We start from the raw sequence: 24,788 nt of genomic DNA on the forward strand, positions 1-24,788 counted from the left end.
TCTTATCTAATAGCTGAAGCGTGCTTCTTAAAATGTCCAATTATTTCTTTAAAATGACAGAATAAATGCTGTTCTTTGTTTCCTGCATGAATTGATTTGCCCGCATTGCTGTGCAGCTTTATTCAGGCTGCAACTGGTTGTTTTCTGTGGTTATCTGAGTCTCTTTCAGAGTGACTGATGCTTACCTTGGATTGAAGGACGCACCGTGGCATACAGTGTGTGTTGCAGTGTTCCTGCGGAGTGATGGACGTTTACCTTGTGCTTGAGATTATGTTACTCCCAACGAGGCTGACCTTGGCTAATCAGAGTGCAACACATCTTTCTCTACTTTCTGTTATAACTCCGTAGACTCTATCGGATGAAGCCACAAAAACACATTATTCTGCTGCAGAGACGGACACTATCACAAGGCAGGAGTCCTTGTTCTTCTGTCTAATTAGTAAATTCACTCATTAACTCGACTATAAACTGTTGAATAGGAACAATAATAAAACAGTTTTTGTTATCTCAGTGTTGGTTATGAGAACAAAGAGTAGATCAACAGCACATACATGGAGAGGAAATGCCAAAATAATACAGGAAATTTGAGTCAAACAAAGTTCTGTTGAACTTAGCTCACATACCCAAATCAAATCTGCTTTATTGTTACAATAGTTATCTTATATGAACTCAGATAACATGATAATGGAAGCTATAATCAATAGATTTAGCAAATAACAACAACAGAGAGTAAACCATGTCGGCACAAAATGAATCAATATATGCACTACAGTTGACATCATTACATAACTATGTAGGGCATTATTGAAGGCTCTGGCCTCATGGGATAAGACAAAAGGTACAACATAATTCTCTGTAGTCACAATTACTCTCTTAAAATGACATTTGTGTCATTAAGAGACAAAGTAGAGACAGCAAAGAGCCTCTGACTGGCACGTATAGTGCTGCCGTTCAAAGGTTTGGGATCATCTGTTATATTAATGTTTTTCTTATTTGTTTAAGATCTTTCTGAGATAAAAAACTAAATTATTTAGACACCAAATGTATTAATTACATTTAAAATAGTTTAGTTTTTGCAAAGTTCAATCACCTCATAAAAGATTCTTAATATCACATCTCATCCTTCTCCCTCTAGTTGTCATGTTAATGTGTCTTAAAAAGATTAAAGGTTAAAGGAGGATGCGTTTGCCAACTAGTGTCAAACTGTGCACAGACATTATTCCCAGTGAAGCTCAAACACCCAAGTGTAACAATAAGAACAAATACAATAAAATCCTTAATATGTTTGCTGAATTGTTCAATGTAGTCATCCTCCAATCCTGACTAACCATGTCAAACTAGAATACTTTTTTTTGTCAGTTCTTTGTTGTTTTTAAAGACAATTTAAGGGAAAATCCCTTAAATTAAATGTCCTCATGTTTTTTCTTCAGAGGTTTTCTGAAATGTTCAATGTTATCCTGTTCAGAATGACTATGGCCATCTACAAAAGTCTTTAGTATTGTGTGACTAGTGTTTAACAAGTTTACCAGGAGCTCGTAGCAGGAGAAGGGTTAGCCATACATGATGCAGAAACAAGCTCAATTTGTATAAATTAGGTGCATTTGAAGGAAAGGTAACGACATAAATAACTCGTATACTGAGCAGTTATAATCTGTGTTTAAATTTTTTCACTGTTTGACTTCCCTTTTAGCTTTTTAAAATATAGTCTCTCGCTCTAGTGCGCGCGGTCAGCCACAGAGAGGACGCGAGGACGCGAGGACACACAGGAACGCGCGCGCGGACGCAGCTCGGGCTTCTTTATTGACAAGGCGCTCCGTCGAATCAGAAGAAGAGGTTCCACCTTTAAACAGCATCCCAGCTAATGGTCGGCGGGGGGAGGCGGCCTCCATGCAAATGTGTTGGCAAGGGAGACGCAGCGGTTCATTCATCTTCTTCCAGAGAGAGAGGCGAGTTAACGCGAAGGTTATTTTACATGCGGGAGGAACTGCTCGGGACCAAAACACTGCCGCGAGAATAGCTGCAGAGCAAAGAAGAGGCTTTTATTTTGTAGCTGTCAGGAGCTCATTCTTCTTCCCAAACATCACAGGGTAAGTGGAGGACATATTTTGCATTTGTAAATGCTCTCTTTGTAACATCATGTCAATGTGTACAAGTGTTGGTCTACAATGTGTCACATATTCTGTTACTTGTCTTTAATATCTAACTAAGAGAAACAATAAGTGATGAGACAGGAAGTCATGGACATTATGTTATCAGAGGTGTCTCACCGGGAAGGGGGACACGAAACCCTCTCAGTGTTACACTTATAATGCACTACAAATGAGTCAAGTCAAGGTTTCAATTATACTAACCCATCTTATTTAGCAGTAAGGGGTTTCAATGTCTTGTACAAGGACACTCAGGGCTGTAGAGTCAATTGAACCTACTCTATGTTCTCCTGTTTTAAAGAAAAGGACCACTTTGTTGACCATATCTGCAATGGTGGCAGCAAACATGATCATGCTTGTGTTATGCTGGTATGTGTTACACATGGTGAGTCATTTGTAGAGAAAGCTATACATCCTGGATGGATGCATTAACTGTTTTTATTCCACACGGATCTGAAAAAAATGCAGCCAGGGAAGTCAGCGCCAGAATGTCTTTCAAGGTCTGGGAGCAATCAATGGATGAAGAAAAGAATGCTACCTGTGTGTCGCACCACTGAAACTGGACTCTTGCTTTCTGCTCTGCACATGAGACCAATAAGCATGAGAATTGAATCAAATATGTGTTTATTTGTGCACGCCTGTGCTGGAGGAATGCAGTTGAAGGATGTGAAAGCCTTCTGAGTGGCTGGTAGTACTAACTATGACTAGAAGGGCATTCGGAGAGTGCAGACCAAGGCCGCTTCCATATGTAAAAAAGAATGCATATATTCCCCTCCCGTGATTGGTATCCGCTTTAATGGGTTCTCTCTTGACCTAAGTTTAATAAAAACCGGGCCTGTAGTTTCCCCGCAGTCCTGCTCACAAACAAACCAACCATCTGAACTGGAAACATAACCTCCTTGGCATATAGATCGAGAATTAGTGAGCGTGTTTGCAAAAGGAGCATGTAACAGCTTCAAAGTCACTTCAGAGACGGACAGAGAAATACAGCAGGCTGACCAAGTGGTTTGATTCTATCTGCATAATCCAGTCCTCTGTTTATGACACCAGGTCCTGCGTAATCAATAGGACCAGCTTCCAATATGTGCTGTTTGTGAGCTCGTCCACATTACTGGTCGCCTTCAGGCGGCTGCGCTTCAAAGGGTCATAGCAGATGGGTTATTGCATTGTGTGTCTAAACATTTGTATGCCTTGTCGGGTCTATACATAATGTTCATTGATTGTGTTCGTATGCACAAACACAGCAGTGATGGGCACATCTATGACAGACAGCTGGTCGCTCAGTTGAGCTCGGGAGTCCTTTGGCTGCCAGCCTTTAACTGAAGAAGAGCAGAAGGATACACATTTTAATAGTTTAAATCTATGTTAACATTCGGTGATACAGTCTATCAATACAGATCAAGGCTGCACGGGATTGGAAAAATCTGAAATTGCAACAAATAAAATGTCTGCGTTAAATATTGCGACGTGGAAAAACATCCTTTCTTTAATTTAAAGCAAACACATAAGAAGGTACTAGTACTCTTAATACACTGGTCTCCTCACCATGACACCATCATATTCATATACTACTCAATTGGAGGCTAAAGTTAGTCATCTAGCACGTCATGATATTAATAATGCACGTTGCCTACCCTAAAATAAGGTAGCTCATCTGTGAGTGAAGAAGGGGGGGCGTCTAGACGGGATGCAGGAATCCAGTGAGCCTGGGTCGAAGTTGGAAGTGAGACACGGGAGCTTGTCTTAGGTTTTGAGGAGTTGTGGCATTTATTCACGTTCACGCTCACTAACGTTATGCACACAACCTACACACTTAGTCATTCCTCAAAGGAGGTCGCTAACACACTTTAGAAAACATCTTAAAAAAAGAGGTAATTTGACGCTGAAACGATATATCGTGCAGCTCTAAAGCAGATATCATGCCGTGTTGTTGCAGTGAGATTGTTTGGAGTCTTGGCTTTTAATTAGGCCAAAAGATACCGTTGGTTCTGTTGTGCTTTACTTCTGCTTCAACCCACTTTTACACCCTCAGCAGATGGTGTATAGTTCTCAAGAGTCAGACTGTCTCAAGTGGTGCTGAGCGTCCCGTGAGGGAGGTATCACCTAAAGCTAGTACCACCTCCTCCTTCAACATAAACATCACATTCTGATCTGTTGTGCTATTTAGATATCTTCTATTTCACTGCCTCTAAATTCCCTGTTAATAATTGTTTTCTGCATATAAATTGAGTGGAGGTTGAGTTTTACACTTTTACATTACAGTTCATTTAGCTGACGCTTTTGTCCAAAGCGACTTAAGTGCAAACAATCATGAGGATACAACTCCGAACAGCAAGAATCTTGCAGGTACATTATGTTCGAATAGGTGAAATCATTTAAGAGCAGAACAAAAGCTTCAAATAAGCCAAACAAAAGTGCAACATACAGAAAGAAAAGAATATGAATTAAACTATTAGCTACACATAAGCCAAACCAATATAAGTGCAACATACAACAAACTTTTATTTTTGTTTATTTATTATTTATTATTATTTATTTTAATTTTTATTTGTTTTTATTTGTTTTTATTTGTTTTTATTTGTTTTTATTTATTTTACTTTTTTTCTTCTTTTTTAACTTAAAAATAAATAAATAAAAATGTATTTATTTTTATTTATTATTATTATTATTATTATTATTATTATTATTATTTTATTTTGTTTTTATATATATATATACATTTCTTTATATACATGTGTGTGTTTGTCACGTTCAAAAACATGAATCACTTTGATTGTTGTATTTTATTATTGGTCCATGTATTAAACGATCTGTCAATCACTTTGGTAAATCTTTGGCGCTCGAGCTTCCTGTCATTTATATTTTGATCTTGGATTCTACTACTGCACAATCAGGCCTGATTGTTAGCTCCTTAAAACCCTAATGACACTCAATGACATCCAAATAAAGAACGCAAAGCTTTCACTAATGTTTGAGTGTTTTCTTATTGACCTTTACTTTATATAAACACCAATTGCTATTTACTCATTCATGATATCTCAAAACAGTAAATATGCTTCATACATCTCATCAGATATTAAGTGTTGTACAACAATCCACCACAGACACACACATCATTTATGTTTTCGTCACATACTGTAGGACGAGCAACAGGTAATTCCCCAACGGAGAAGTATCTGGATTTCTTGGTATTTGCAGTGATGTTAGATATAATCACAGCTTCCTGTTATTTACAATGGGAGGTGGAAAGAAGCTACAGTTACACATAACAGCTGACTGGCAGATCACTGACTGTGAAAACATGATTATAGCTACTTCCTCTTCTCTGGAAAGACTTATTGATCCATATGTTGTACAATAATATCAGCTCGGAGCCACATGTTGCACTAAGATGTCCGTGTCTGTGCATGTGCATGTTTTTCCAGTCTACTCTCGTTTCTCTGCAGCAGATGAAAGATGCTTTGACACCCACAAACCTCCACTTTCTGTATCTCTTTCTATCCCTTTGTACCACTTCCATTTAGCTGTAAGCCTGTGGCCAGGTGTACTGTGCATCTGTCTCACGCTTCACCGGCTCATTGTGTGCGTGTGCCCGTGCGTGTGTTGGTGTGTGCAGGGGGTTTCTGCATGTGTGTGTCCCTTGACTGATTGATTCGTCCATTCCTGTCACATGCGTTATTACCCAGGGAGACAGATGTTGGAATATGAGGATGGATGTGTGTGTGTGACACACACTACCAGCCTCTGTGAGCCCGTGGACCAGCTGATGGTTGAGCAACAACAAAGGAATGTTGAGTGAAGGATTTTGGCATCACTGGCGGATAACTAATGAACTCCCACAGTTATCAGTGGACACCATTGATAGACTCTCCTCCCGTGACAGATACAGTAAATGGAAATGTAACTGATCTCAGAACTAACACAAAAAGTATTAATTTGGTATTTATTAGTCACATTTATAAGAAATATTGGATGGTTTATCCATCATTTATACTTCCCTGCTGTTATTCCGACCCACATGACATAACCTCTGGTAGATTTCACGTGTTGGACTTCAGGAAGTTTATTAAAATCTAATCAGACAATAACACGATCACATGTAACTAGATTGAAGAGTGAGCAACCATTGAGTAACCGAATGACAATGACCTCATGCAGCGATGTTATAACGATGACCTAAGGCCACCGAAACAACCAATCTTGTGAAGAGGTGTGAGCTTTGTAGTTAGCGTCAATAGTGAGTGACTTCTGTAACTCGGTACAGAGAGAGAGAGAGCCGTCATTCCTCCCGGGCTTCTGTCACAAAGCAAATCATCAAATACTTTGTCCTGTACATTTTCTCCTCAACAATTGTTGTGTTGCCAATTAATTTCCAAGCAAACAATGCGATTTAGACGCGTTTCTATCAACTGGCTAGTATTCGCTCCGATGCAAAGTGTAGTTTCATCTTAAGTAAGCAGTATAGGTTTTGCTTCATGCATAGCTGGACCACCAGGAAATAGAGTAAAAGAAGTAAAAGGTTACGAACATTGAAAAAGCTCTTCAGGAATTAGTTTGAATTGTTCTTTCATGTCAGCGAGTATCGCCCTCATCGGCCCACACACACCTGCTGCTGCTACAATCAGACACGTTGTGCAATTGAGGAAGTTTTATCCAATTTTGTCTTTTCAATACAGCTTTTCTAATGTTGCTACTTCAAAATGCACTTTTTCTTTTTCTTTAACACAAGAAAATACCTCACAGTGGTTCAGTTAGACGGGCATGGGTTAAAATCTGTGTCTGGGTGCTCTGGTTTCCTCCCATCGTCTAACGTGTGAGACTAAAATTGTCCATAGGTGTGAATGTGTTGGTCTGTCTGAACTGTATGAGTCAGCCTTGTGAGAGCCTGTCAGATTGTTCCCTGTCTTTATCCCAATGCATGCTGGGATAGTCTCCTGTGGGCATAATAAACGGTTTAGAAGAAGTGGTGGATGAATAGAGTCTATAAGGCTGTCATATAGTCAATAACACAGATAAGGACTGTTACACTTGATATATTAAAGTCAATATACATTTCTCCGTGGGGTTTCCTTGTGTATGAAATCTAAAGGTAGCTGTAGTGGGTTTTTTTGAAGGTGGAATAAAAAATAAGTCAACATAAGCATGACGAGGGGTAGGAAGCAACAGGTGTGCACGTCTGTATGTAGTTAATGCAAACTCTAACCCTCCTGCAGCTGCTTCACAGAAGCATTCACTAGAGATATGAAATCTTTGATGTACTTTTTTCTTGATTAATTAAAAAATGTTTTACACAAGTGAAGCAGTTTGTTCTACAGATCTACATCTATGTGAACAAGTTTAAAGACTTAATTATTTCCCTGTGCAATTATGTATGTTTTCTTCTTAAAGCTGAATTAAGCAATTTTTCAAAGGAGACAAAACCTCCAAAGCAAAGTGACAGCAACAGATAACACACACACACACACACACACACACACACACAAACGCACGCACGCACGCACGCACACACACACACACACACACACACACACACACACACACACACACATACACACGTTGTGAGCTCAGGCTTATCTGCAGGCTATATGGGAGCCAATTATGATTGTATTGTGTGCTGTGTGCACTCCTTTTTTGCATATCTTCCTTTGTCGAGAGCAAGATGCCTCCAGCTTCCCCCCCCCCCCCATTACCTTTGACATGAATACCTGTATTTCCCCTGACGTAAAGCTCTGCACTCACTGGTGACTGTGTTTGGCATCAGATGCGTAAGATGAGCCTCTCTGTTGGCTAAGTTATGAGTCATCAGATGCAGCTATCTTTACGTCTGAAAGTGTTTTACTTTTACTAAACGTAAATTGCAATTTCAAAGTGGAATTCAGAATAAGTCAGGGACTCAGGGCCAATGTTTGTCGACTCCACATCAGAAAACCAGCAGAGAATCTGGCAAAATTAGCAAAATAAACTGAAGGTTGTCGACTCTAAAACACACAAGTATTCAAATAAGAAAATGATCTTCAAACAGTTTGTAATGATAAAAACAAACAGACTGTTAATCTATTTACGACAATATTATGTGCACTTCTTTCAACATTCAACCTGCATACACAATATACTTTAGGTTTGTACATTGTTTATTTGATCTCTAAATATGTCTACTGCAATATAACAAACTGACTACCTTATGTAACAAAGCTCTTAAGTGCTTATTCCATATCCAGCCTAATGTATATTTGCATGCATTACAGACGGTGCTACGAAGTTATTGGCAGTGTCTGAAAGGCAAGTGATTAATTTAAGTTAAAATGATGCACTTAGCAGCTATGAACACGATGTTCGGACTTTATTCTGCAGGTTGTTGGATTTTGATTGGCCACCAAGCAGCAGCTTCATATGTCCATGTTAATGTCAGAGGATGTTGATGAAAGGACAGGAGCAGCTCGGGTAATTGCTGCAGGCATTTGCTCTCCTGTTCTCTTACAGTGATGTCGACACACTGCATGATAAACACACTGCTACTGTGTGTGTGTGTGTGTGTGTGTGTGTGTGTGTGTGTGTCTGTGCTTATGGGACGTGGGTATATTCGGGCCTGTTTGTGACCGGCGCTTGAACATTTAATCCTTACTACCAAACAACTGTCAACTAAGGCTTATGCAATAGAGGAAAGTGCATTTTTGTACATTTGTGCTTATGAGCATTTGTGTGTGTGTGTGTGTGTGTGTGTGTGTGTGTGTGCATCTTTCAACTTCTGCCTGAGTTTGAAGGTGTCCCTGGAATATAATTTGCCACATTTTACAAGGCTGTGCAGGTTCGATAGGGCACAGACAGAAACAATAGGCGACAAAAAGAGCAGCATTCAGACGTGAGTTACCAAGACTTCAGTAAATGTGTAACAATTATGGCAATACATAAATACCGGAGGTGAATGAATGACACTTTTGAGATATGGGAGATAAAGGTTAGACGAGAGAATGACTCATAGGGGCGCACGCACAGAGCCGTTTTGTTCCCCGTGTTCCTCCCCAGGCTCGACATGCTGCCTGGTCTTAAATTAGAGTCTGAACTACAGCGAGGTGAGCTGCGTTTCTATAGCGATGCATCCTTCCAGCTCCAGTCATCAGAGTGATGTATGCAGATTATAATAAAGTGGAGATCATACTGATGGGAAGAAACACCTCCGCACCAACATGCTGTTTCATAACTCTGTAAATACTTACATAAGCATCCGTCTTCACTGCATGTTAACAAGGTTTTCACTGTTCATGAAGACCAATAGGATGTTTGGACGTTATTAAACCATGATAACACAATTACTATTGTTGTACTTAGCAATACAAATCTATTATAGTAGCCCAAATGTAATTTTGGATTGATAGGGATTTAGTAAATTGTTTCTAGGTTAAACCAACAGATGACATTGAAAGTGAATGAGACACTTTGTACATCATCATATACGTCACATACCAAAATGAAGCTGCTTGTTGATGTTCAGCTTTTCTCACAAGGCTTAAAACTATTAGACGAAGTGTTTAAGTGTTTTAGGGTAAGACCAAGTACGTCTCCAGTCTGTGAGGGCAAGTCAAGTCTATTTGAAAATGACCCTCTCAAGGCGGTGTTAAGTGTGAGCAGGAGAGGCTTAAATACCGGCTTGATTAGAGACGAGATGCAGCTGGAGCCCAGGTGAGCTGGTGAGGTGGGAGTGGGGTGAGGTGGGGTGGGAGTAGGGTGAGGTGGGAGTTGGGTGAGGTGGAGGCGGGGTCAGGTGGAGGCAGGGTGAGGTGGAGGCGGGGTGAGGTGGGAGGCAGGGTGAGGTGGAGGCGGGGTCAGGTGGAGGCGGGGTGAGGTGGGAAACAGGGTGAGGTGGAGGCGGGGTCAGGTGGAGGCAGGGTGAGGTGGAGGCGGGGTCAGGTGGAGGCAGGGTGAGGTGGAGGCAGGGTGAGGTGGGAGTGGGGTCAGGTGGAGGCAGGTCAGGTGGGAGTGGGGTCAGGTGGAGGCAGGGTCAGGTGGAACAGGGGGAGGTGGGAGTGGGGTCAGGTGGAGGCAGGGTCAGGTGGAGGCGGGGTCAGGTGGAGGTGGGGTCAGGTGAGGGGGAAAGTACTGAGGTGCAGCAGGTAAGGAGAGAAGCTGACTGTGACGAAGAGATTCTTTGGAAATAAAAATGGCAAAATCTCTGATATTTGAATTTGTTTATTGTCTTTATAGTTATATATTGTCTTTATAGTTATACATTGTCTTTATAGTTATACATTGTCTTTATAGTTATATATTGTCTTTAAATTATATATATTGTCTTTATAGTTATACATTGTCTTTATAGTTATATATTGTCTTTAAATTATATATATTGTCTTTATAGTTATACATTGTCTTTATAGTTATATATTGTCTTTATAGTTATATATTGTCTTTATAGTTATACATTATCTTTATAGTTATACATTGTCTTTATAGTTATATATTGTCTTTATAGTTATATATTGTCTTTATAGTTATACATTGTCTTTATAGTTATATATTGTCTTTATAGTTATACATTGTCTTTATAGTTATATATTGTCTTTATAGTTATACATTGTCTTTATAGTTATATATTGTCTTTATAGTTATACATTGTCTTTATAGTTATATATTGTTACATATTGTCTTTATAGTTATATATTATCTTGTAATTAACGTTGAACACCTAATTTTCTTATTTCTCATCTTTAATCTGAATTTGAATGGCATGATGCGATCATATCTTCACAATATAATACTATTACTATGAATACTACAGTCAGACAGTCTAACAGTCTGTTAGAGCACTAAAAAGAAAAGTACACCATCGATCCATACAGAACATTATTATTCAGTATATTATATCTATATTATTATATTATGAGTTAACAACCAATTACACAATACATATCTAATTAAACAGAGAGCATCATGGGGGATGTGGAAGACACTGGCCAACATTTAGATTTTAAATAAAACCCCCACATCAAGCCCATCAGTGAGCCAACTGCTCTGGTCCAGTTGGCAGATGGACTGTTTCGATTGGCCGAAAGCATCATCTGCTGCCGGGCGGCTGTTTGGCAGTGAGCTGGGCAACTGTTGTCAAGACAACAAATGGTTCTATTTCACTTTTGATGGTTTGGTGAGCGGCCATTAAGACTGTTCAGGGTGTGGTTTATCATCCGCATATCAATACACTGGCCTTCCATCGGATTTCTATACTCTATTATTTATCTCTCTCTTGCACACACAACACACACACACACACACACACACACACACACACACACACACACACACACACACACACACACACACACACACACACACACACACACACACTCATCTATCGTATTGATTGTTCTCCGATTGCTGCTGCAGTCCATTGTACTTTTTCCACTCTGACAAAGGTTATTGCCATTGCAAACACACAACACACGCACACACACACACACACACACACACACACACACACACACACACACACACACACACAGGAAATGACTATTGTATGGGTCATTTTTTGCTCTCTTTCCAACTCAATTACAGCTTTTGCCAGCTAATCATTTTCAGTCGCAGGACACCAACACACTTCCCCCTCTGGGCTGTTCAGTTAAAGCCAGAGTGCCTGAGCCTCGTAATAACGACTGCTTTTCAACCTTGTTTTGTTTCTCGTGTTGCCTCGTACTGTGAGTGTCCGGAGAGAAAAATCCTTTTATTATAAAAAAGGAGTAAAGGGTCATTCTAGCGTGATTTGAGTTCATATCCTGATTGTCAGCTTTATTTAAGTTGTTTTCTTCATTTCTGGAATCTCTGTCTGTCGGTATGTTGGTATGTCCTTCACATATCTTGAGAACCGTTCATCCAAACAATTTGACGGTTGTATTGTTGGGGACTCAAGCACGAGCATTGTTGAAGTTGTTTCGACATGTTCAAGATTAATAAACTTCGGATGAACAAACAAACAGCGGGACTTTATGGCTCTGCTGAACAAGCCGTAGTTTATTCACTTTTGCTGTTGGATGCTGGATACACTAACATTACAACCACACTCTGTTGTTGTGTTAGTGAGTCTGTTGGTGTGACGCAGATGACCTGAATAAAAAAAGTTTACCTAACACATCACCTTGCAATAACAAGATTACTGTCATTGTATACATATCCTGCTCATTTGAAGGGAGTGAAATTAAACTATTCCTCCTTTTCTTGTGGTATTTGTCTTCAGATGACACTATGAGACAAACCACTGCCTTTGTGACATACATCCGCCTAACACACACACACACACACACACACACACACACACACACACACACACACACACACACACACACACACACACACACACACACACACACACACACAACTTAGATTAGACTTTGTGTTTACTCTCTGTCTGACAGCTGGAATGAACATGAGTTAAGGCCCCTTCAGACTCAATAAGATGCATGTCTTACTCTTTTGAAAAACTGTTGGGACAATTTTCTACAAGCTCTGCGTATCTGCCTGCTGCCTCCCATCTTCCTCCGTCCTTCCATCTTCATCGCCTTTTCACTCCACGTCTCTCTTCTCCCCGTCGGTCTATTTGTCTTCTCCCACAGAGGTGAGAAGTTTTCCTCTCTGCCGTATTTTTCCTACTCACACAGCCTCTTGATCTTTTATCACTTTGTCCTTTCTCCTCCTATATAATCTTTTACATGGGATGTATAGGTGTATATGTATAAGAGACTGTGTGTGTGTGATGGAAGTAATATGTCCTGGTTGTCCCTGATTGAGGCGGGCATGTTTAGTGTGCTTGTACCTCCGCCGCGTGTTGACGTGAACAGACGTCATTATGCACAACAGCATGTTGCCAGGCCAATTGATCCCTTTGGCGGGATGTGCAGAGCTGCCATTCAGGGCTCAATAATATATTTTAAGGAAAGGAAATTGCAGCATTTAGGGAATAAAGCTATTTCCTATCAGCACCAGAGGGAGTGACTTTGAATGCGAAAGCATACATGGTTTCCCCTAGGATTCGATCCTTTGTTGGCTGTTCAGCAGCGAGTCACTGACTTTGTGTGTCTGCTGTTTGGTGCTGCGCAGCCAGTGTGCAGCGGGTTTACCAGCTTTTTCTGTTGAAAATGAGGTTGACGAGACCGCTGAGAGTGAACCAAAACAGTAAAGTGGCAAGACCAAAACAATGAACTGAAAGGGGCTAAAAGGTTCTGTAAACCTGAGGAGACTCGCAGAAATGGGTGATAATTCTCTTTGGGTTCTTAGATGAACTGTATATTTCTTCGATTTACCTCTTTCACATTGCACGTGTTAGTCGTTTGATCCTGTTTTTGGATTATAAAGATATTCATTACTGTAGATTGAAGAGTTACTGTCTGTTCTAAGCCAATAGAACCTACAGCTGCATTGATCTTATCCACGATTGGTGCCATTTTTCTGGCGATGCTTCTGTTGCTTTTTTTTCACGAATTAATCTTTTTTTATAAAAAGCAAAGAAAGTTGACATCCCTATTCTCAACCCCGCCTACAAAGCCTTACAGCTGGTACCAGCATGTGTTAATGCACTCAAATAAACATCACCCTCTCGACGGCAGGCACAATGAGAAAATGGCAAATTAATCTGTATTCTGCTAACCCAAGAAAAAGAAACCCCCAGGGTTAACTCCAGATAACTTCCCACACCTGAATAGTCTCCTACATTGGATTTCTGCCTCAGTAAGATGAGCTGGCGGAGACCTGAGCAGCTGACTGGAAGACTGTGTTAGACCTGGGAGCTAACCTACGGGTTGCCTGTTTGGCCGACATGAGCAGTGTTTATTTTGATTCTTTCAGATGGGATAAGTTTCCAGTGTGTTTGCTCGCCCGGCTGGTCACGCCTATCGCTGGCTTCCACAGGAAACTCCATTATCTGCTACATTTGCTTCCCTAACAGAGGGATACAATCTCATCTGCCTCAGTCAGAGGCATGACACGACGCTGCAACTCTGAGGAATCTGTGTGTGTGTGTGTGTGTGTGTGTTCAGGAGGGTACGAGCCAAAATAAACCCACCGCTTGTGGCACACGTTGGTACGCTTGTGGTGTGTGTATTTGTTGATCCGTGACACTATCATTGATTTAGGGATAGTTAAACTTTTATTCTAAATGTCTGCTGCTCGAGGTAGAGAGTCATACACAGTTAAGAGAGGAATACCTCAACTGTAATGATGATCCTTCTAAAGGGACCTCCTGCCTCTCAGGGGGAAATGACTCTACAGGTGATTCTGCCATAAATGGAGCACTCACAATTGCTCTTTTATTGTTGACACATCCTGGGTCCTGTTATAAAGTGGACGCTATTTTAGCAATGAATGAAAAAAGTCAAAGATGTTTGAATTGTGCAGGTCTTCAGTGAACAGATACCCAGCTGACCCAGTCAGTGAAAAGCCTTTGATTGCACCTGCTTTTATATAATCCAGGCACATTTCCTTTTCTGCCTGGACAGAAAACATTCTTTTCTTTTCTCTAACGACTGTAAGAGGAATCTCTGCGAAGAGAGAAACACTCATTCTTGTGTTTAAACTCGATAAGATCACAGGTGACCTTTTCAAATCAAGTTACAGCTGGAATGTCCTCGATTCCACTGTAGGAGAGACAAAAGCTTCTTCCTCTAATCTTTTGCCTCCTGTCTTCGTCCAGTTTCCAGTGACTTGCCGTTTTCTTTCTACATGACTCACTCGGCATAAAGCACGACAGGATGATATTTCAGCCTCTAAACTGTCCCTACACTTCCTCTGCAATTTAGGAGGATTTGTGTTCGCTTTGCTCGGCTGCTCCTCGGTGTCAAAGTGCGAAAGCTGTCAGACATGGCTATGAGTCAGGGATGGCGTCATGAAAACACTGTGGTGGTCCTCAGCCATGTGGATATGTGTGCGCTGAGGAGCCAGGCAGAGTAATGGCCCATTTTATGGCCAAAATAGCGGTGATGCTATCACGCTCTTTAATCACACAAGGTGATTATCGAGGTAATATAATAGGAGTCAATATAGAAATGGAAAGAGCTTTTATATCATGAACATTGTTTTCTGTATTCATCTGAACCGCACAAACATATTTCAGATGATTCCAGTGTAGATTCAGTTTCATATTTATAGTAGAGAATGCACATTAAACAACACACATTTTATCCATATTCCAAGCTTGATAAACATTTACCAATTCAACTTGGAGTTATTTCAACAGGCAGAGTACCAGAGGTTTGCTGCTTCCACAGAAAACACTGATTGTCCAATTTGGCTGCATCCAAATGGATTAATAGAGTCTCCTCTCATCTGCCAATGTTTTCTGTCCATGAGTTTGACAAAGCGGCTGAAAGGAGGCGGTGCCATCCACGTAGAACGTTAGATATAAGGCACACAACTCTTGACAGTGGTGGTAGTAGTTGGGCTAGGAGTTTGTCTATTGATGGAGGTAAGAGTGAGAGAAGCATTGTATCCATGTACAGTTGTGTAGCATATAGTGGTGGATAAGGCCTGCAAAAACAACTCCAAGATAAAATTACCAATTGTTTTGTATTTTCTCCCCATTTACTAGCAAAAACATGTAGAGCGTTTACTAATGTTTAGATGCAACAAGGAGGCAGTTAACCAGTCGGATATATTTGACACAGCATCTATTTAATGTCATTTCTGGTTTCCTACTTTCACAATTATACAAAACTGCGTCATCTCCATACATTTGTGTTCAGGAAAAGCTAAATGCAAGTAATTTATATGGACACTAAACTGTAAATGGGCCTAATTTGGAACCCTGGGGTACACCGATATTATCCTTAAGGCACAAATAAGTTATTTTGGCACTTTAGTTTTTTAGTAGCTTCCTCTTGGATGCGGGTTTACAATCTGCCACCTGTTCTCCATGTTTTTTATAGAAGTTGTCGCCCACAAACGCTCAGAACACAGCAAAATAAGAAAATACATGCAGAGGTCTCTGCAGATACAGAAACTCTGTTGTAGTCTATATGTGTGTTAACTGTTTAGTACTTCTATATTTTGACACACAAAGCCACATAAAGACATTGCAGCTGTCCTCTGAGTGTATCTCTGTGCAGGTCGGTGCTTGTTTGCATCCGTCCCACTTGAGACCTGTGCTGTTTTAACTACACAGGGGTGTTCCTGCTGTTGCTGTGGTTTGTTCACTCTCTCTCTCTCTCTCTCTCTCTCTCTCTCTCTCTCTCTCTCTCTCTCTCTCTCTCTCTCTCTCTCTCTCTCTCTCTCTCTCTCTCTCTCTCTCTCTCTCCTCTCTCTCCTCTCTCTCTCTCTCTCTGCCCCCATCCCCTCAGAGAGGTGAAGTATCATGGGGAAACACAACAGCAAGCTGGCTCCGGAGGTTCTGGATGACCTGACCAAGAACACCGAATTCAACGAGGCAGAGCTCAAGCAGTGGTACAAAGGCTTCCTCAAAGACTGTCCCACTGGCATCCTCAACCTGGAGGAGTTTCAGCAGCTCTATGTTAAGGTGAGGGCGAGGCGGAGGGCAGGGGGCAGGGGAGGGAGGTGAAAATGGGTAAGAAGCATAGGAAGTGAAATCATAGCAATGTATTAATGCAGTCATAAGGAGGGTCTACTTTTTGTGGGGTAACACAGTGTTTTTCAAAGCTATTGCCTGAAGTGGAAATTGTTCTTATTGTTTTTTTTTTCCTAGTTATATAAACCGAAAAAAAGTTACCTTTTAAATGATTCAGAGTGTTGTTGGATTGTTACGTAAAAAGCTTATGTTACCATGGCTTACTAATGGTCCTGTGGGGAATAAACAGCCACTCTGTTGATGCCTGAAACTCCTTCAGAACATTCAGAAACAAAACTTGAAAAAAGTAGGCTAATGCAGATGTGTGCGGAAAAGCAGAAAATGGTAAAAAACATTACACAGGTTATAATGCATTCAATGCATTTCGGGGCTCTCAAGAGACAGATAAAAAAGTAATAGTTATATCCTGACTTTTAGTCCGTACTATGGAACAAGCTACAAAAACACTGCATCCACCATTATGCAACTAAACAGAGTCTTTCGATGAAGTGATGCACAAACCACTGATGCATCATTTGTCCCCTTTTTTCAAATGTTCCACTCTCCAGTTTTTCCCATATGGTGATGCCTCAAAGTTCGCCCAGCATGCGTTTCGGACATTCGACAAAAACGGCGATGGGACCATCGACTTCAGAGAGTTCATCTGCGCCCTGTCCATCACCTCCAGGGGCAGCTTCGAGCAGAAACTCAACTGGGCCTTCAACATGTATGATCTGGACGGAGATGGAAAGATCACACGCATGGAGATGCTGGAGATCATCGAGGTACGTTTGTGAGGAAGTTAGTGTGCGTCTGAGGATGTTTTTATTTAGGATTCTGATTTTGGAGACAATGCAAAAGGCCCCACCGCCAACTTAAGCCTCTTTTTGTTGTAGCCTCTTTTGTCTCTTTGTAGGTGTTTTGTGTCACTTTGTGTTGGTCTTCTTGTAGTTCTTTTTTATCTGTGGTTGTTTCACCCCTTTTTGTAGTAATTTTGCATCTCTTTCTGGTCATTTTGCATCTCTTTCAGGTCATTTTGCATCTCTTTCAGGTCATTTTGCATCTCTTTGTAGTCATTTTGCATCTCTCTGGTCATTTTGAGATTTTGTCTTTGTGGTTGTTTTGCCATTTTTCCTAGTCGTCGTGAGTTTTTTCTTCATGGTCATTTTGAGTCTCTTCATAGTTGGTACGTGTCTCTTTAAATGACATTTTGTAGGTAAAGGCCAGGGGGGCCTGACACTGTAAGCCCATTCAGTAATTCATCCATTCTTATAGGAGAAATCTAACATTTATTTTCCTCTCCCTCTCTGCAGGCCATCTACAAGATGGTCGGCACTGTGATCATGATGCGTATGAACGAGGATGGGCTGACCCCGCAGCAGCGCGTGGACAAGATCTTCTCCAAGATGGACAAGGACCACAATGATGAGATCAGCCTGGACGAGTTTAAAGAGGCAGCAAAGTCTGACCCCTCCATCGTCCTACTGCTGCAGTGTGACATGCAGAAGTAGGGAGAGGGATAGGTGGAGAAACAGAGGGAGGGAGGGGAAAGAGTTGAACTGTTAAGGAGAAGGAAGGAGGATGAGAGAAGAGAGGGGCTTGGGAAGAAAGGGAGGGACGCAGTTTGGGGAGGAGCAGGAGGAGGTAGAGGAGCTCTTTTCCTTTTTTTGAGGCAGCGATGACTGGCAAAGAGCCGTGTTTGGAGCACAGCGGACCTTGGATTGATGCCAATCTTTAATTTCAGGCCGTCCCACTGTGCAGTGCACTCCTGCAGCACCTCCACTTCGGTCTAGCTTTTGGTCTTTACAAATCCAAATCTGATGAAATCTGTGAAAAGAGGAAAATTCCCCCAGCACTTGCACATTTCCCCAAATGTCCTATTTGTATGATAGTGAATGGTTGGGAAACCCTTTTTTTAAAAGATCTTAATCCTAAAAGAAATATTTGCAAAACTCATTCGCTTTCTTTCTGAGAGTTAGATGAGAGGATTGATGGGACTATCGTATTGTTTTAATGTGAAGCGACAGCCAGCAGACAGTTAGCTTAGCTCGGCTTAGCATGAGACTGACAACAGGGAGACTGCTAGCCTGGCTGTGTTCAGGGGTAAAGAGATCTGCCTCCCAACATCCCTAAAACTCATTAATTAACATGTTCTATGTTCCGAACTGTAAAAACGTCAAGTTGAAGTCAAGAGTTTTGCTCCCTGTTTCCCTGTTCCCACTCTTTATGCTAAGCTAAACTAAGCTAATAGTTTCCTGTTCTTCATACTTACCGTACACATATGAGAGCGATATCGTTCTTCTAAGCGAACGCTTGTCAAAAAAGCTAATTATTATAATGGCATCCAGAATACTCATTTGAAATCCCAGCAGTGTTTGGATGCTGTGCACCGTGGGACAGTTTGATAAAAGGAATGGCATTAAACCAACAAAGGGCGACAAGAAAGAAGCAAATGTTGTGCTGATAGAGAGAGAATTATATTAATGAACGACACAGTGAGTTTGTGTTATGGCGTCCACGTGTGTGTGTGTGAGTACATGAGAATGTGTGTGTGTGTGGACATTTTACCGGCAAAATAGACTTCATTAACGCAGATCAAACTGCCCCTCTGTTTAAATGTGCGTGCAGTTTAATTAATCTGTTCCTAAACAATCAAATCCACAAGCAGCTGCGTGGCACTTACAGAAAGCATGGACGCGTGTGGACGGCGTGCTGCGATCGGAGTGTGAGGCGGGTGATGAATGTCTCAGACGGCTGCCTCCAGCAGCGTGCTGAGGCATACTGATGTGTCCTCAAGCTTTTCTACACGTGCTAACAAAATCAATATCTTATCAAAATGATTACATGTGTTTTATTAAAAGGACATGTAATTAGGTTTAGGATAAAGCCTCATCCTACACATCATGTAATCTGACCTTCCCCAGCACTGAACATGTTGTCTGCATGTTGTCTCTCTTTGGCATTACTTTAGCTTTATTTGAATGCCAGCTGCAGTTTCAGCGGGCAACAGGAAATTAACATTTGACATTATTAAAAGTATATAATAATTACTTATTTTACAAAAAGAATGACATGAAATCTCTACATCAGCTCGTCATAATTAAAGCTCGAACTTTGTGATTATAATCATTTCAGATTCTTCTGCAGGCATGAGTTTTTGTTTGCAGACATAAAATGTTGAAAACTGGCACAGACTGTGTTTTCAGTGCATTACTGTATCTCAGTTTGTCTTTTTAGACACTGGTGGACATCGAAATGTGTAAATATTACACACTGTGGCTTTAAAACCTCTCAAAACTTAGTTTCAATGATTACAAATGTCTTTACATCCTTTCATTTTGACGACTAAGCTAAGTTTGTAAAGCTTTTTGACTTCTAAAATCTGTTGCAGTTTTAAAAACAGTTGTAAAACTGAACTCTGGAAATCGTGTCAGTCGGACACATGACGTGATTTAAGCAGACGCAGATATAGGAGCCGATAGAACAGCGTCGAGTCGGGATCATCAGGACAGTAATTAGGCCGAATGACAGAAACGGAAAGGTCAAACCTGCCTCCATGATTCATTGTTGTTGCACATGAAATGACCGTCTCTCCTCTTCCTCTCCCAATATCCTGCTCGACCCCCTTTCTGTCTTCTTCCTCCCTAAATGTCAGAGAGGAAGCGCTTTGATAATCGGTGGAGGGAGAGGAACTTTTCTGAACTCAGCTCGGATGTAAAATCAATTTGAAAAAGAGCAAAAGGTTAAAGAGGAAGTCTGGGTGCTTTTTTTGCGCGCGCGTGTGTGTGTGTGTGTGTGTGTAAATGGTCTCACCTGTTTGTGAATGTAAACAATGGCAGATAACTAAAACAAGTGTAATGCTGTTAGTAACTGCTAGCTTGTAGCTTAATCACAACATCTACGTTGTTTGCTGTGTGAAGGCAGTGGTGTTCACAGGTACAGGGCAGCAGCAGCGGTGGAAATAAACATTGCGAAGGTATGTGGTAACCGATCTATGGAGGTCAGCACCTCTTCCCCCGTGGAAGGAATTGGCTACTCCCATTGGCTGTCGTGAATCACTCCAAAAAACACGCCAGCGGATTCACATGAGCTGAAAATCAGTTTTGCGTTGTTTGGTCTGAACACACCGCCCAAGTGAACGAGCGACACACTATTGTTATCACTATTAGTTACTGTGGATGTTGCTTCAATCGTGAAAGCTTACAGAAACAAATACACAGGTCACCCACAACTCTAAAAATACTTTTTACTGACTTTCACGAGCCCTGTATTAATAATTCCGACTCATCGGGTGAGACCTTTACGTTTCTCCTTGTGGATCAGTCAGAAATGTCCCTCATCTCTGCATTGCAGCAAAAACATTTGACTTCCCTCCTGTCGGCGAATCAGATTCATCTGCTGCTTCTCAGCCAGCCAATGAACATGCTCCCTCCCTAAAGCTAAAGAAACGGCCTCCTCTGTTCGATAATGTAATGATAAAACTACATGTACATTATGATACGACTGTAATCGTATTTCTGAATATAAACCAGTATAATATGTAAATGTACCACTAGCTTAGACCTACTTTCATATGATGACACAGCTACTGTGTGTGTGTGAGAGAAAGAGTGAACTTGTGTGAGTGCTTGTGAAAGCTCAGTGTGTGCTGCGTGTCGGGACAGTGGCAGTGAGTGTTCGCATGTGTTTTGTATTTGTATCATTTGTGTAACAAGAGAGGCCTCAGTGTAGTTTAACTTTGTAAACCCTCCACCGACGCACTAAGTATTATTAACTCACACTTGCTTTCGTGGTCCGCTGGTTTCCGGTTTGTACTGTCTCCACTTCGGGACGTGTCGTTTCGTTCGCTGTAGCCTAATGTTGCGGTTCTACAAGTAATACTCACGTAGATGTTTCACCAAATCACAGGTTGTGTTGAGAAGTTGTTGGCAGGTGGAGTGATACAAACACTGTCCTGTGTCACAGTGCCACCTCGTGGACGGAGGTATAATGTCTCACAACAACGCTACAGCTGCCCTCTGTTCATAATTAATGGCTCAAGATCAAAACCCACAATGTTATATGACGTCTTTTCTTTCTTTAAAGTGCAGACGTCTGAAAGTGGAGTGAGATAATTACATCTTTTATTGATTTATATCGATTTTATGGAATGAAGATCTTTTAGGTGAAGGAGAAATCAAGCAATGAACAGTAGCCAGGTTTCCTTCCAAATGTGGCGCGAATTTTAACCGAATTTCGAGTGAAATAAGCGGGAAAGAAAATGCGAATAAAAGCTTGTTTCCAGCCACTATGGATTATTAGGAGAGGTCTATCGAGATAAGCAGTTTGTGGCTCCGATTCTCAAGTTGGACAAACCATTACACCTTTGCAGAAGAAGAGGGCGCAACAACACCACGTCAAAACTTAATTCAAATATGACATTTCTGTTCAATGTATTAATATGAAAAGGCTGCATGTGCAAATATATAATTCTAATTATAACTCATTTAGAAGGTGACGCAACGTATCCTCAATCAACGCTTGGTGTACTATACGGGGAGTTATTGTGTCACGTTTCAACAGGAGCGGAGAGTGAGTCTGCACAACACCACGTCGTTAGGTTTAGGAGAAGATCGGGGTTTCGGTTGAAATAACTACGTGCGTAACGTAAGAAATAACACACGTTGCCTTTCGGTTTTACGCGGGACACAAACAGCTTCTCTTGTGGGGAAGTGCGTCCACCCCGACCTCCTCATACTACGTCACCCGTCTCATGATTACGTGGGTTACATAACACAACCAGATGAAAGTCACAGTGAACACACAGTCGCCTGTACAGCCTCCTGGATTAGTTGAGTGTTATGCAGTGAAACAGCTTGATTGGATCAGATTGGCTCACAAAGTGGCTTCACGATGTGTGGAGCTCCTCCGCTGATTACATTCTGACCATCATAATTATCACCGGTTCAGCGCGTGAGAGCCACTTTGACTTTCCTCCCCGAGAACGCAGACGCAAATTATTATATTTTTGTTATTTTGATCGCTTTCTCGTCTGATGTTTTTTCACACACACCGTCCAATTCAAAACTGCTTAGACAAAGTTCAATATTTAATGTGTAGATTTTAATGTGCCAAGGATGGCGTGCGAGAACTGAAATATGATTGCAGTGTATCAGGTGGAGTGATGCTGTGTTGATCAGTTCACCAGAAGGTTCTGGACACACACTGAGCTGTGTGACATGAATATGAACATGTGATTTTATTTTGAAAGGGTGATCATATGTGCTCGGTTGTGCAATTTAATTATATTCTTCAACATTTCTCTATAATGTTCTTGTAAAATGTCTACTTGTCCCGTCTGATGATTTTTGCTTTTGTTTTTCTTTTTGTTTTCAATATTGTTAAGCTCCTAGAACAAAGACGATGTAATTATTTTTGTTACATAGAAATAAAACACATGAATGTCGAGAGTTGTTGTCGTCTTGCTTTGAGTTTCCTCCAAACACACTTAAGCACATTTAAACACACACACACACACACACACACACACACGCACACACACGCACACACACACACACACACACACACACACACACACACACAGCAGCAGTGAGCCAGGAGTATGAGTCACCGTCTAGCAATGATGTCACACTGCTGCAGTTATGTCACCATTAATGCTGTTGTCATGGTAACAATACGCAGGCCACAAGGCAGGGAGACGAGCACATAAACGCCAACTTTACACACACACACACACACACACAGACACACTGATAATTTACAGTGAATTTTAATGGCTGCAGAAATGAAGTGACTCTCAGCTGGACAGCAATGAGGTGACTCATGAAGATTAAACTCTGACTTTATGAATCAATATGGACATTTACTACACGTGAGGAACATAAACGATAACAAGAACAATAAAGAGACTATTTAGTTCTTTAAAATCAAACACATTTCCTGTTTTTTAAATGCTTTATTAAAGATGTGACAAAAGAGGAATCACCGATTTAACAGATTTAAGATAATATACATTATAAAGATGGAAGAATAGTTCATCCGTAGTTCATAGTTCTATGAGGATATCTATTGGGTCTTTGCTTTCTAGTTATGGTTCATTCTTTAAACCCTTGTTTTCCATTTCCCCTTCTCCAGCCATTCATCAGCGATCAATATGAATCTATTCTGAGTCTCGCTGTATCAGGCTTCAGCTCAGTGGAAAAGCAAACATCACAAACGCACACAGAGAGCGCGCAGAGAGCGCGCAGCAGAGACACAGTGACTCACCGCAGCAGCAGAGGTCACTCTGAGCAGGAGCAGTGTGCAGAGCGGACACAGGATGGAGCTGTTAGCTCAGACACGCTCGACCTGTTCTGTCCCAACATCCGGGCAAACACAACGTCCACGTGTCCAAAGAAACACGAAGGAGAGAGAGCAGAGAAAAGAACACATCTTAAAGTTCATTTATTCAATTACAACATTTTATGGTACTTTATTCTTCTACTCTACAATATTTCAGAGGGACATATTGAACTTTATACTTCACGACTGTTATTTGACAGCTGTAGTTATATTTTGCAAATTTAACTTATTATTAAAAATATAATAAAGTCATTAATTATTATATATTATTATAGGTTCAGCGATGCAGCAGTGTATACAGTATTAACATTAGTTAATAAAGTAATAAACACATTAATGCATCAGCAATTATAGATTAGTTATATAATAAAATATTTATTATAAATAAAATATAATAAAGTTAATACTTTTTTACTTTTACATAATTTATTAATTTATATAAATGATAATACATCAACTGCTAATATTACTATTATTAAAAATCAAATACAAATAATACAATAAAAAAGAGAGAAAAATAAAAATAAATATGCAAACATAATGAAACATTAAGGACAAATGTAAATAATAATTAAAAAACTGAGCCACAGTTGGGTCTTAAAGCTCGAGTATTAACACATCAGATTCAAAGCTATGGCAAAAGGACATTACATGTATGTACAGATAAAGATTACATTTATTTGTGAAGATATTCAGTAAAAATCTTTAACCGCGCTGGTTGGCTAATAATCAGATACAGTGAATAGAACAAACCACGAAGGGACTAA

General features: G+C 40.7%; 1 protein-coding gene across 1 annotated transcript; it reads left to right on the forward strand.

The window, feature by feature from the left end:
* The first annotated feature begins 1,918 nt into the window (after positions 1-1,918).
* On the forward strand, positions 1,919-23,127 carry LOC115015670 (hippocalcin-like protein 4). Its single transcript, XM_029443174.1, has 4 exons — positions 1,919-2,087; positions 16,457-16,632; positions 17,250-17,465; positions 17,994-23,127. The coding sequence occupies exons 2-4, from the start codon at positions 16,471-16,473 to the stop codon at positions 18,189-18,191; spliced, it is 576 nt and encodes a 191-aa protein (XP_029299034.1). The 5' UTR covers positions 1,919-2,087; positions 16,457-16,470; the 3' UTR covers positions 18,192-23,127.
* Positions 23,128-24,788: the final 1,661 nt, after the last annotated feature.

This window comes from Cottoperca gobio, chromosome 11, assembly GCF_900634415.1.
Source record: "Cottoperca gobio chromosome 11, fCotGob3.1, whole genome shotgun sequence".
In the NCBI taxonomy this organism is placed as follows: domain Eukaryota; kingdom Metazoa; phylum Chordata; class Actinopteri; order Perciformes; family Bovichtidae; genus Cottoperca; species Cottoperca gobio.

Bases quoted from the DNA above. Each gene is read 5' to 3' on its own strand.
- LOC115015670 (XM_029443174.1), top strand. From the start codon at position 16,471: ATGGGGAAACACAACAGCAAGCTGGCTCCGGAGGTTCTGGATGACCTG. The intron at 16,633-17,249 runs GTGAGGGCGAGG...TCCACTCTCCAG, and splicing joins TTCAGCAGCTCTATGTTAAG to TTTTTCCCATATGGTGATGC. The intron at 17,466-17,993 runs GTACGTTTGTGA...CCCTCTCTGCAG, and splicing joins AGATGCTGGAGATCATCGAG to GCCATCTACAAGATGGTCGG.